This window comes from Antechinus flavipes, chromosome 4, assembly GCF_016432865.1.
Source record: "Antechinus flavipes isolate AdamAnt ecotype Samford, QLD, Australia chromosome 4, AdamAnt_v2, whole genome shotgun sequence".
Lineage (NCBI taxonomy): Eukaryota > Metazoa > Chordata > Mammalia > Dasyuromorphia > Dasyuridae > Antechinus > Antechinus flavipes.
Window position 1 is genome coordinate 10,134,552 of NC_067401.1, and position 13,325 is coordinate 10,147,876.

Consider the following 13,325-nt stretch of genomic DNA (forward strand, 5'->3'; position numbering starts at 1 on the left):
GGGGGGAAGGTGAAACTAAGCCTGGGAACCGAGGCTGGAGACACATTGGGAAGGGTCTTTGACCAGAATTTGAATTTATTCTAGAGACGGTAGGGAGTCCTTGAAACATCTTGATGAGGGAAGTTACAGGATCAGACTGTGTCTATTGATTTGGCAGTTCCAGTGGATAAGCCTGGATTGGAAAGAGCGAAGGTTAGAGGCAGGGAGCCCGTGAAGAGGCTTCAGGACTGGGCTGGGGTGTGTGCGGGGGAGATCATGAGGCAGTGGAAATGATGTGAGTGGTGGGAAGGGGAGGAAGTTGAGACATGGTGGGGAGCTGGAGAGGGCAGACAACTAAGTGGCTTATAGGGTGTTAGAGAGAGGGAAGAATCAAGAAAGACCCTCAGGTTTCAAAGTAAAATGACCCAAAAGAAGGTGGGACCTTTAGTAGAAAAAAAGCAAAGTAGCAGAGGAGAAGGTTGGGGGACACAGAGCTTAGGGGGAAAGATAATGAGTTCTGTTTTGGACATTATGATTTTGAGATCATCCGGTTCAAGATGTCCACTGGCGATTGGTGACAGAAGAAAGACGAGGGGGGATTTTTTTTTGGGGGGGGGAATCCCATATACTGGGATTTATGAGGGCAAATAAGTGGAAAGGAAGAGGGCCCAGAGCTACCTCTCAGGAATACATGTGAGAGGATGCTAATGTGCTTTAGCTTGTATATAATGAAATAATGTTGGAACATTTTCCTTCCTGGTGCCAGAGAGAGCTGTGGCCGAGAGACCGAACTCCGGACAATGCTTCGGGACAGCTCGATTCTCTCCCAGACCTTCACTATGGAAGGCCGAGTCTATTCAGTATCTGCAGGCAAGTCTTAAGCCATAAACAGAGTTCCTCTGGGCCTCGCAAAGCATTTAAAATTTTTATATCTGACTTTCATTATCTATCATTAGGGGGAAGGAAAGTTGGAATCTGGGGAAACTGAGGTCAGCCCTTTGACATTCGGTTATCAGATATGATCTAGGTAACTCCAAGATTCTTTTGAGGAGAGACCCCATCCCAATGGGTCTTTTATTAACAACCAAGTCAGTTCCTCCTTCTGGGGAAAAATGAATGTATCCCAAAGGAACTACAGAAGCACCTTTTCGAAATAGCGAGAAAGTGGGAGTAAGTCGGATGATTGGGGACCAGAGAGGAGGGTGTGAATATACTGGAATACTATCACTCTCTGAGGAAGGACAAGTGCCAAGAATTCCGAGGGAAATGGGAAGATTTGTATGAACGGATGCAGAGGAAGAAAGTAGAACCAGGTAAACAACACACACACACACACACACACACACACACACGCGCGCATACACACGCACACCCAACTGCAATAATGGAAATGAAGCACCAAAAGGTGGCTGAGTCAGATAGAAAGTCCAGAGGAACTATTCTTTCTTCTCCTCTTTAGAGAAGATGGGGGAAGGGTGATCGGTTGGGATGGACAGGTGCAGAGCGTGACAAACGGGGACTATAGCGCAAATGCCATTGCCCCGTTGGCTGTTTTTCTTTTTCCCAGTGGAAGGTTCTATAGTGGGAAGAGGACAGAAAAGGATCATAAAAAAAGAGAGATAGACCAAGAAGGGAATATATTCATTCAATAAGCATTTATTAAGTTCTTATTATTAGCCAGGCATAGAATTAAGTGCAGAAAATACAAAAACAACAACCAAATAGTTCCTTCCCTCAAGGTAGGAACTTTCTACCTTTGAGGTGATCTAGTTCACCCTTCCCCCACTCCCATTTTACAGATGAGGAAAACTGAGGCCCACAGAGATTCAAGGACTTACTTAAGAATATGACAGAAGAGCCGGGATTTGAATGAGCTGGGGAGGTCACCAAATCCAGTCCTCTTTGTACCATACCATAGTCTAGCAGAAAATGATGGAGACATTAAAAAAATAAGGACATCCATAAAACTTAAAAAATCAAGAACCCGTGGACCGTTCTGCCCTTCCAAAAGAAACACAGAGGTTGAATAAATAAAGACAGCTGTCCAGATATTCACGGGATGCTTTTTACATTTTCCAACTATCGAGGACAAGTACATTACAATGATGGACTCCCTTCATTTAGTTACAGAAATAAATTTTTTTTATAAATATCTCTTTATAAACAATATAAATAGCTTTACAACATAAATACATTTATGCATGACATGAATTTACAAACAGCAAGGTTCGATATATTGCTGGCCTCGTCAGTCACGGAAAAACGATTTCTTGTCTTCGTGTCTCCATAAAGTGGGGGTCAGGGTAAGGGGGTGTTTCATGTATATAATATATATAATTTATAATATATAACTTTTATTTTTGATTTTGAGAAAGATAACAACAACCCATTGACAAGAAGAACATCCCTCCCCAAACAAGAATCAAACAGCTGGTGGTGTGTCCCCATCCCGGAAACAAAAGCCCAAAGGAACGGGAAAGCCACAGTCGTTGGAGATGATTCCAGATGTTTCGGGGCAGGATGCTTTCAGTGAGCTGTGGTCCTGGAACACACAGATTCAAATAATCGTCGATAGGTAATACATACAAAATATAGAAATAAAAATGCAAAACAAAATGTACATGCAAATTTATATATACATACAATAATTCATACAAAAAAAAAAGCCCTCAAGGAGCTTCCTTCCATAAGGAGAGATTGCATCTAAGAAAATAAGTGAATCCGATGGATTCTGAAAGTGATTCATAGTCGTTCCAAGAGGGAGAGAAAATCTAGGAAGAAGGGCAGCTTAGGGGACGATGGCCCGTAGAAAAGCACAGAGAAATATATTCAGAGCCTTCTCCTTACCCCCGCTGGGACCACCCTGACCACCTGGGGAGCCACAGACTTAGCGCCACAAGGGCTCCTTTCATCTGACAGACTGAAGAAATTGAGGCTTCCTAGAGTCACAATTCTGGAGCTGGAAGGGACCTCAGCGGGCATTTAGTTCCCCTTCTTCACTTTACAGAAAAGGAAATTGAGGTTAAGGGAATTGCCCCAAGCCACACAGTTTGTAAGCACCAGAGGCAGAATTCAAACCACATCCTTTGACCCTTTCTCTTTCTATGGCATCATTAGAGTTTACAAAACACTTTCTCACAATCTCCCAGGACAGAGGTACTATTAATCCCTTCTTCGCAGATGATTAAGCCAAGTCCTGGGGCCAAGGTCACTGAGGTCACACAGCTGGTGGGAAATCCTGAGCTCTGTCCAAGAGCCAGCGCTTTTCCCATGACGGAGACTGGATAACCTAGGATGCTTTTCATCCTTCCAGTCCCTGCTGGTGGAGGGCTCTGGGATTTCTGGACACACTGCTCTGAATCCTTGGATACACGGTAAAAAAAAAACCTTTGCTGAGTCTACACATCACTACAGTGGAGGGAGCAGGTATGGGCTCAATCCCTCCCCAAGTTGTGTGACTCTAGGTAAGTCATTTGACCTTTTTTTGGACATCAGTTTATTTATATGTAAAATGCAGGGGTTGAGCTAGAGGACCCATTTCCAGATGGCTGATCCCTTCCTCCTGGGAGCTGTAAAACAGGTAAGAGTTCCCCCTCTCCCTACCTGGGGGAAGTGTTTGGAGGGGCAGAACAGAGTATCCCTCCTGACTCTGGTGACCAGGCAAAGAGTCTGGGACTCACTGCCCCACGTGGAGAGTTCTTTCAACCAGGGCAGAGCCCAAGCCATCCGGGCTTCAGTCATTAGTCTGAGAACTGCCTGGGGGCTCAGAGAGCTAAATCCCTCACACAAGGTCACACAGCTAGGAATGGGCAGAGCTAACCCGGAACCCCGCCTTCCAGCCACACTGTCTTCCTGTTACTGCTGCACTTACCATAAAAACTGTTAAAAAAAAAAAAAGTTAGTTCGTTGAGTTCAAGGACTGTTTTGTCTTTAAAAAGGGATTTTTTCCCCTCAACGAAAACCTAAGCTTTCGAAGAGGGATAGGACCAAAGATCTAGAGTAGAAAGGGATCTTAGAGGCTCTCTAATCCAATCCCAGAAGAGGAAACCAAGGCTGGTAGAATTGAAGTGACTTGCCCAGCATCACACACTTGAGCAATGGGATTTGAACCCAGGTCTTAGGGTTCTGTTCTCAGTGTTCTCTCCCCCAGGGACCATTCAGCCTCACTCAGGATTATCACTCCAACATGGGCAGGCCATGTGATATGAGTGACAGGCCAAGAGTCGCATCGAGAGTCTTAACACACGGGAGGCAGAAGGAGCAACCCGGCTCACAGTCCCCTGGGCACTCTCAGACAGACAAGGCTCTTTCTTTGCAACAATGCTGCTTTCTTCCCATTTTGCAGATGGAGAAACTGAGGCTCAGAGAAATCAAAGAGCTGGGAATTTGTTCGCTGCATGAAGCCCCTGGCGCAAAGCGCTAAGTTTACTGCAACGATGGCCAGAGTCTGGCTGACCTAGATCTCTGTTCGCGCTGGGAGCCTCCTAAGCACCGAAGGAACACTTGGGAGAGTCAATGAGCCAAGAAAGAGATGGATGAGGGGGCTCAGCCATTAGCTAAGCTAGGCTATCTAGGCTAGAAAGCTCAGGCATCAGACCTTGGCTCCTGTGGCAAAGCTCTGAAGGGTGGAACAGGGGGGCTTTGGGCAGTCATTCAATGAGACTTCATGAAGCCCCTTTTCCATGTCAGGCAAATGTCAAGCGCTATTAGATACTATCCCCCTAAATCCCGGGGAGCCGCTTAGTCAGCTCCACGTCCTCGTTTGGGAAAGGAAGGGGGAACAGGGAATAAAGAGGGAAAGCGAGAGGGGTTCCCCTTCGTATCTGGGGAGCCCCTACCCAGATCCGGGGGGGGGGGAGTCTGCACGCTTTGGCTGCGTTGGAAAAAGGGAAGAATTCCAGGCCAAGTGGAAGGAATATCAGGGGTGGGGACGGAGAAGTAGAAAAGAAAAAAGGGGAGCTGTGGCACAGTGCCCGGAGAGCTAGCCTGGGAACCTGCCTGTGGCAACCCTGCCCGCGCCGGCCTGGCCAAGCCGGTCCCGCTGGGCACTCTGGGTAGCTGGGTCATGCTGGAAGCTGCCCAGGGACTGGAGCTGTGGCTCTGGGGCGGGGAGGGGGAGGTGTTTCTAGACTGAAGGGTTGGGGGGGCTCCAACAAATTAAGGAAGGAAGGAAGCACATTTCCTGGGGCAGCTCATCTGCTCTATCGGACCTTGCCTGGAGCTGGGCCGGGGAGAGCAGGGCGGCCGGCACTGCACACACAGAGGATGCGTTAGCATCAGGACCTAGGAGAGGGTCCGGCGGCCGAAAAGGAGGCTGGGGCTGGGTGGCTCCTCTCTAAGCTGCCATCCCAGCCCTGGGAGAAGACCTGAGCTGCTCTGGCTCACGGCTCCACACCCTTGGGCACAGGGGCTTCTGCTCAGGGCTCTCAGCAGGCTTCTGCTTTGCCTGCACAGACACAGGTTATTTAAATTGTGAATAGAAACATATATATATGTATATCTCCTCCCGACCCTTAGGTTATCCAGCTCCCTCTCCCACCAGGGAGAGCTGCCTTCTCTGCCCCAGCCAGGGAGAAGGCAGGGGCTGTATCTGCTGCCAGCAGAAGCCAGAGGGACTCCTTTTCCTTTCTGCCTCGGGATTGTGGGTCTGAAGCCGGGCCGGAGCTGGCTCCTCTGAGCCATGTGCTGGCTCTGCGCCAAAGCTGGCTCCGCGGGGCCCAGAGATCCCTCCCCTACAGCTAAGGGATTGTGGAATGGTGGGGAATCATAGGAATGGCGCACTGGGGCAGCTGGGCCTCCGGGACTGTTGGCCCCGCTTTACAGAAGAGGTGGCTAGCTCTAGGTGCTGGGAAAAGAGCAGCCTCTTTTTCCGCAGGGGGCGAACCCAAGGGGAAGGGATGGAATCTCTGAGTCAGGGTGGAATCTGGCTCTCCTGCTTATCAGCTGTGAGAACTTAGTCAAGTCTCTGCCTTTTAGCTGAGCTTCCTCCCTGGAAAATGAAGAAGCCGGACCAGGTGATCTCCCAGGTGGCTGCGAGTCTCTGTGCTCGCAGGGTGAGGCAATCTGCCTCTGGGGGACCTACCCTCTCTTCCTCAGTTTCCTTCTCTGTAGCATGAGGGGGCTGGAGTGGACAGACCCCCGGCTTCCTGCTGCGACAGTTCCTCCCGGCTCTAACTTACGACCCCATAACCGAGAGAGGAAGACTTCGGAGGGTCTGTGCTCCGGCTCTCTCACCCCGGCTCCTGCCCCTTGCTAGTCCCACCGAAAGGGCTCCGGATCAAAGGACCCTGGCTCTGCAGCTTACGTGCGTAGGATGAGGGCTACAAGGGGTCTAAGAAACTGTCTGAGACAGCGCCTGTTTTACAGATGGGGAAACTGAGGCTCGGGAAGGCAAGAATACCTGGAGCTGGGATTTGGACCTGGGTCTTCAGGTTCCAAAGTAGCCCCGTGTCTTTGACTTGCGTCTTTTAAACCCTGCTTCGCTCTCTGGCCTCAGTTTCGTGATCCATAAAATGGAAAGACTCGGGGATTTGTGTCTCCCGCAGGCACCTGCTCGGGGGAGGGGGAGGGGTCCGAGAGACTCACCGCCGCCAGGGGGCGCCGCCTCAGCATCCCAGGCCACTCATGGAGCCGATGCGGTCTAGCTTGAGGCCGAAGCAGCCCTTGGACCAGGCCTTCCTGGTGACGCCTCGGTACTTGCGCGCGTTCGGGTAGTCGTGCAGCAGACGCGCCCAGGCCGCCTTCGAGCGGGTTTCCACGCGCAAGTCGCGCAGCAGCCGCGCGTTGGCGCCCTTGGCGTTGGCCCCGCCGCCGCCCGCCGCCGCCTTGGCTCCCTTCTTGTCCCCGGCCGCTGCGCCCTGGGGCTCCGCCAGCTCCTCTGCGGGCGCCGGGCTCCGCTGGGGCTGTGGGAGGAGGAGGGAGGAGGGCACGCGGCTCGTGAGCGCCGGACCGGGAACCGCCTTGCCCCTTCTCCAAAGCGCCCCGGGAGTGCGCCCCTGTCCCGGCCGGCGCGGGGGTCCCGCCCCGACCTGCGCCCGCTCTCCCTCTCGGACAAGTACCGTCATTCACCTGCTTTACCATCCACCACCCCTGCCTCCTCTCCAAAGCGCCCCGGGAGTGCGCCCCTGGGACGGTCGGCTCGGGGCTGCCCCCGACCTGTGCCCTCTCTCCCTCTCGGGGAAGCGGCGTCGTTCACCTGCCGTACCAACCGCTGCCTCTGTCCCCTCTCCAAAGCGCCCCGGGAGTGCGCCCCTGGGACAGCCGGCTCGGGGCTCCGGCCCCGACCTGCGCCCTCTCTGCCTCTGCCTCTTCCCCTATCGGGGAAGCAGCGCCGTTCACCTGCTGTGCCCTTCTCCTCTCCAACAGACCCTCTGCTCTGGGACCTCTGGGCACCTCGGCTGCGCCTCCGGGACCCGGGCGCGTTCTAAGCTTGGCCGGGCTCCCGTCCCTACTCCTGCCACCTGGCACAAGGCGCAGGAGGGCTTCCTTCTTCTGCTTTCCAAGTCACCTCCCCTGGGTCCCGGGTATCCCGCGGGGCCGGCAGACTGTCTAGGTGCTCCCCGCGGCCCCGCGGGCCGGACAGATCCGCCCCCTCCCCACCGCGTCTCCCCGGGGAGGGCCGGGCACCCACCTTCTGCTGCGCCGGCTTGGCCTCGGAGCCGAGGGAGAGGAGCGTCAGCAGCAGCGTCCCGATCAGCAGTTGGGAGACGTGCATGGTGCTGGGAGATCCCGGGGCCCACGCAAGGGTACGGGGGTGCACGGGCTGCGCGGAGCGGGGGCGAGCCGGGCTCGGGGCGCTCGGGAGCGAGCGCAGCGCTGCTGAGCCGGGGAGCGGAGCCGAGCTGACCCGCGCTAGGCTGCGCCGCGGTGCAGTGCAGGCGGAGTGCCGCGGAGTGCGAAGCGGACAGGCGCTCGTTGGCGGCGGCTCAGCTGCGCTGGCTGGTAGCGCTCTGAAGCCGGCTTCTCCCCTCCGCGCCTTTATAAGCCCAGCGGCCCACTGATGTCATCCCCCCGCCCACCCGGCCCGGCGCTCCCGACCAATGACGAGCAGCAGCTGCGGTCCCCAGGGCCGGGGAGGGGGGCCCGGGAGGGAAGTTAGGGGGCGGGGGGCGGGGGGGATTCGGTGCTGCCGCCCCGGGCCCAACCCCCGCCCCATGGCCCCCAACCTTGGGCACCGGGCTGCCCGGGCCCCAGCGGGGCGCCTTCTGGGAGCTCTGGAGACTGCCCAGAGCCGGGGGCGGGGGGATTGGGGGGGGAGGTGACCCGTGTCGCACCTGTTTGGGCGCTCTCTAGAGTCCAGTTTGCACTTAGTGGGGCAGGGGAAGGGAGTCGGATGGAAGGAACGGGAGTGGGGGGATGGGAGGGGGCCGAAAGGCCGAAGCCCTTGCCTTACCCCCGATTTTCCCTGGAAGTCAGTTTCCCTGACACATGCACAAGTCTCCTGGAAAGGGGTGTGTGTGTGTGTGTGTGTGTGTGTCTGTGTGAGTGTGTGCTCGCGCGTGCCCGCGTGTGTGCAGGAACCTCAGTGGCCCGGGCTGGAGCTCGCACACCTCGGCCGTGACTCCCTTGGCTCTTTTCCGGGGAAGGGTCGCGGGTCCGGGGCCTCGGTGCTGCCCCGGCCTCGGCCCCCTGAAGGCCGGGAGGATGGGCGCTTTGGCCCCTCCGGAGTTGCCCACGCGGAGCGCGGGTGCTTGTGTGTACATGCGCGCGGGCGTGGGGCAGTCGGGGGGCTGTTCCGCGGTTCCGCTCCTCGGTCCTGGCCGAGGCCCTCTCCCATTCCGGCGGGGACCCCGCGCGCTCCCCGGACTCCCGCACCCCTCCTCCCCCTCCCAGCCTCATTCAGTAAGAGCCGGTCTTTGCGGCGCGCTCAGACTTCCCTTGAGCCCGACCGGAGGCGGGCGCTACAAGTGCCGTTTCCTCCACTTGACCGGCCTGTGGCTCGGGATGGGGTCGTCAGCCAGGCAGCCGGGCATGTGTCTGGGACCGTTGTGGACGCGGCCCTTAATGTCCCTGGGCCCCGACTGCTGAATGAAGGGAGTCCCCCCTCCCTGCGATGCCCTTGGGACTCTACCTCATCGAGGAAGGCCGGGGCCTGTCCTGTGCCTTCGGGGGCGGGAGTCGGAGGGGGCGCTTCCCGGAGCACCCCAAACCTTCTAGAAGCCGCTGGCCAGCCTCTTCTGGTTGGACTCGAGAAAAAGTCAAGTGCAGAGGGAGGGGACCACCGCTTAGCCGCCCCCCCCCCCCAGACTGGGTAGGAGGCTAAAGGATTTCAGACTATTGCAGGGTACTCCCCTTGGGGGCTGTGGGTCTTATTTCCTTGGTGGTCTGGAAGCCCCTTCAGGGGGTGGGGAAAGAGAGAACCCCCATCCTTTCTACTAGGGCTCTCCTCTGAAAATCTCAGATCATTTCAGGGTCAGCTCCGGAGAGCCAGGAGGCCTGTGGGGCTCATTTTAGAGGGAGGAGATCCTAGAAACCTCACAGGAACTGGGGGTATGAGATTGGGGTTAACTGAGAGGACTGGGGTGGGGGGAGCCTCTCGTACCTCTCCCCGCACCCTGGAGATGCTCAGCCTGGACCCAACTCCAGGCTCCAAGGCGAGGCAGGGGGATGTCCAGTCCCCTTTTCCCTGCCTGCAGCTGCTTTCCCGAGGCGCCCTCTCCCCCGCAGCTCGAGTGTTCGCTGGTTCACCTCTTTTTCTTTGGCTCCAGCCTCTCCCGGGACGGCAACTTCCCTTCCCTCCCGCTTTCTCCTTCCCTCTCCAAACTCTGAGAGCAAAGGGATTCAGGGGATCGGATGCTCGCCCAGACTCCTCTTGGAGCTGGAACAACTGGGGGGGGGGGCTCGCCTGGCTCAGGCTTTGTTCCCGGGGTATTTAGGACGCCAGGACCCTGGAGCTTGGAACCCCTGAGGAGGGGAGGGATGCCACACAGCCCTTCATTTTAAAAAGAAGGAAACTGAGGCCCAGGGAAGAGTAATCTGCCCAGAGCCACCCGGCTATGAAGTGTCTGAGGTGAGATTTGGAAGCTGGTTTCCCTGTCCAGTGCCCCAACCATTAAACCATATTGCTTTTTTTTTTTTTTTAATGGTCATTTGCATGGAAAAAAGCCTAAGACTACTTTGGATTTCTTTTTGCTTAGGTTCTGCAGAGAAACTGCTTCGTGGTTGGGGGGGCTCATGGGTAATCTGCGCCTCAGTATCCCCAATTGTATGAGGGAAAAGTCATGCTCTAGCCTTATCTCATAGAGTTGGTGAGAGGTCGAAATTAGAAATGTGTCTAAACTCTAGGGAAAAAGCTCCAGAATCAGCTATCCCAATATTAGGGATTAATGTATAGTCAGGAGCCTTTACTTATCCCTGCCCAGGGAAAGGATTTTTCCTTTTTTTCCATTGGAGAAAGGATCTCTGGCGTTAGAGCTGGAACCAAGCCCTAATTCCCATGAATCCTGCCCCTTATCTACCTTTATCCAGACCACGTTCAGTGTCTAGTTGCACCTCATGCCCTGATCCAGGGCTTCTCCTGAAAATGATAAAAAATAGACTTTGCTTCTGTCTCCATAGAAAAAGAGAAAAAAAGTCTCACCTCCCGTGTGAGCGCTTCGATTGACAATATATAGGATGGATTTTATGACCCCTCCCAAATCCAAACAGAAAAGACACCTGATCTCCCCAATAGCCCAGGCTTCTCTTTCCTTTCCAGCGAGTAAAAGCCCATTTATTGCTACGGGCCGAGCATCATGGTGGGCGCTGGGATACACGAGGAACCCGTGGCGGTCTCTGCTGTCGGGGAGCTCAGAACACACGGGAGGGCGCCGCTGCAGAACAGATGCAGAGGCCCTCGTGGTCCCTAGGGCGCAGCAGCAAGGCAGATGGGAATAGATCTTCCCGAGGGTCGTTCCCACAGATAAAAGCTCTGTTTCGGATTGGGAACCATTGGAGGGTGCCGAGGATTGGGGGGCAGGAACTTGGTTTTCTGGGACTTTGGCAGCCCCGGCTCCTGGAGATGGGCTGTGGGACAGGGGAGAAACTGCAGCACCTGCAGAAGCTGTAGCCGGGACCCATTTTCTCAAGGGTGGTTGGATGGCGGCTGGAGAAGAGGAGGTATGTTACCCCCAAGGTCCCGGGCTCCCTAATCTGAGCTATGGCTTCCCTTCGGGTGACCAGAGTCTGTATTTCTCTCTAGCTGTCTCAATGACAGCTCTCTCTTTATTTGCCAAAGATTTTCCTGAAATGCTGCACTGCTCAATAAACCTCACTGGCTCCCTATTACCTCTGTGGTCAAATGCAGACTCTTCTTTGTTCTAGATTTCTTGTTGTGCGTCCATTCCCCCATGGCACACACTCAGTGCTTCAGCCAAACTAAGCTCTCTGCCTCTCAGGTATCCCACTTAACTCTGCCTTTGGGAATCCCTCTTTCCTTCAGGGTCTATTTTGAGCCACCCTGTGCACCCTGATCCCCAACTTTGTGTTCCCATACATGCTTATAACCTACTCCTCCAACCTTCCCGCAGCAAAAGGTCAGGGACCGATTTGGGGGAGGCCCCTCAGCACCCGGACCTGTGCCATCAACCCGATTCAGTCTGTGGCGCGCTAAGGTCCCGTGTTCAGATTCTGGCTCTGCCAGCGGCCACTGGCTGCGTGTGATGGGGGCATGTCCAGCCCTCTGCTTTCTCCCTGGAAGCAATGACTCAGCTCCCACGAGGGTCGTGTTCTGTGCGACTGCTCTCCCGAAACTGTCACTCGAGCCCCCGCCGGTGGGTTTCCCTCCAGGAGTCAACCAGGTGAAAAAGTCGGCATTTCATGAAATGGCTCCGAAACCGAAGTAGAAAAGTGCCCCTCGGACCGGGGGGCGCTTCCGTAGAGTCAGTGGTAGGAGGGAAGAGGGGGTACATCAGTGGTGAGACTCGGTCACGAGATTACATATATTGCCAAGGCAATGTCACCTCCCGTGACATTGGTCCTTGGGGGGCCATGTCTCTGTGCTCAGGCTCGGCTGAAATCCCGGCCTGAGACGGCCGGGCCCGTGATCTCGGACCCTAATCTCGGCTTTGGGACCCGCGCCCAGGCCCCCTCCCCCTCCCCCTGGGCTTCTCGAGCAGGGTCAGCTCCTTCACCCTCATCATTTCTCTCTTAGTTTCCTAGTTTGTGAGCGGGAGGAGGGGGCCAAACTCATCCTGTTTGACAGTCGTCGGCCATTTCCTGAGTTCCTGGATCTACACTTGGAAGGGCCCCCAGAAGCCTCCTGCCCACTTTATATTTGAGGAAAACTGAGACCCAGAGAAATGAAATGACTTGTTTGTCCAAGGTCACCAAGAGGGAGGGAGGAAGGAAGGAAACAAGTATTGCTTTAAGGGCTACAATGTGTCTGGACCTTTGCAAGTTTATCTTATCTGATCCTCCTGGCAACCCTGGGAGTGAGGGGCTTTTTCTCCCCATTTTAGAGCTGAAGAAACTGAGGCAGAATGAATAACAGGACACACAGCTAGTAAGTGTCAGACAGGATTTGAATACACGTTTTACTGGTTCCGGGTCTGGGGCTCTTATCTGGGGAACCCTCAGGTTGCCTTTTAATCAGCTCCCATTTTCCGGCTCCCCCGCCCCGGAGGCAGCCCCTTCTCTGCTCCCCCTCCTTGCCTCCCTGACCTTTTCATGCACACGTGGGTCAGTGTTTGAGACCGCGGGCTGGAAATTCCGGGACCCCCTCCCCCAAGCCATGGCCTTGTGCCCGGATGAGACCAGGGGTTCTCTCGACCCCGGCCCGGGGCCTTTCGCTGCCCATCTTGGCCCGCCCCCAACTCCTTTATCCGGCACCGGCAAGATGATGTCGTCATTTATTCCTTTACTTTTTTTTTAATTTAAGGGCTAAAAAGGGGAAAGCGTCCTGGTTTGCAAGAGTCTTGCTCTCTCCCCAGGTACTCATCGTGCATTTATTTAGCACCTGCTGAGGCCTCTGCTAAGCGCCGCTGGGAACCACAGAGAGAACCCCGCCCTCTGGGGGGGAGGAACAGGTCCTGGGGAGGGCGGGGGAGCATGTGAGGACATCCAGAGGCCCCGGGTCGGGAGGAGCAGCCAGCTGTTTCAAACACTGAGGGACGAGGAGGACTCGGGCCAGAGAAGGGCCCGTTCCCGGGCGGATAAGGCAGGGGCTGGGCTCCGCTCTGGGGGTGCCTGCTGGCTCTGGGGAACACCCCCCCCCTCGGCCTTCCTGCAGCCCCAAAGCCTCTCCACCCTAAACCAGCCCCGGCGCTAGGAGGCCGTCCTGGAGGCCGGCCTCTCCCCCCCACCCCGGGGGCTCTCGGTCCTGCTCCCCTCTGATGGCCGCAGCGTCCTCGGGCGGGAGAGGCCCCCCA

At 55.6% G+C, this 13,325-nt stretch overlaps 1 protein-coding gene across 1 annotated transcript; it reads right to left on the bottom strand.

The window, feature by feature from the left end:
* Window positions 1-1,615: 1,615 nt before the first annotated feature.
* On the bottom strand, window positions 1,616-7,912 carry NPPC (natriuretic peptide C). Its single transcript, XM_051995216.1, has 3 exons — window positions 7,610-7,912; window positions 6,565-6,881; window positions 1,616-2,521 (listed from the first exon to the last, which is right to left on the bottom strand). The coding sequence occupies exons 1-2, from the start codon at window positions 7,691-7,693 to the stop codon at window positions 6,585-6,587; spliced, it is 381 nt and encodes a 126-aa protein (XP_051851176.1). The 5' UTR covers window positions 7,694-7,912; the 3' UTR covers window positions 1,616-2,521; window positions 6,565-6,584.
* Window positions 7,913-13,325: the final 5,413 nt, after the last annotated feature.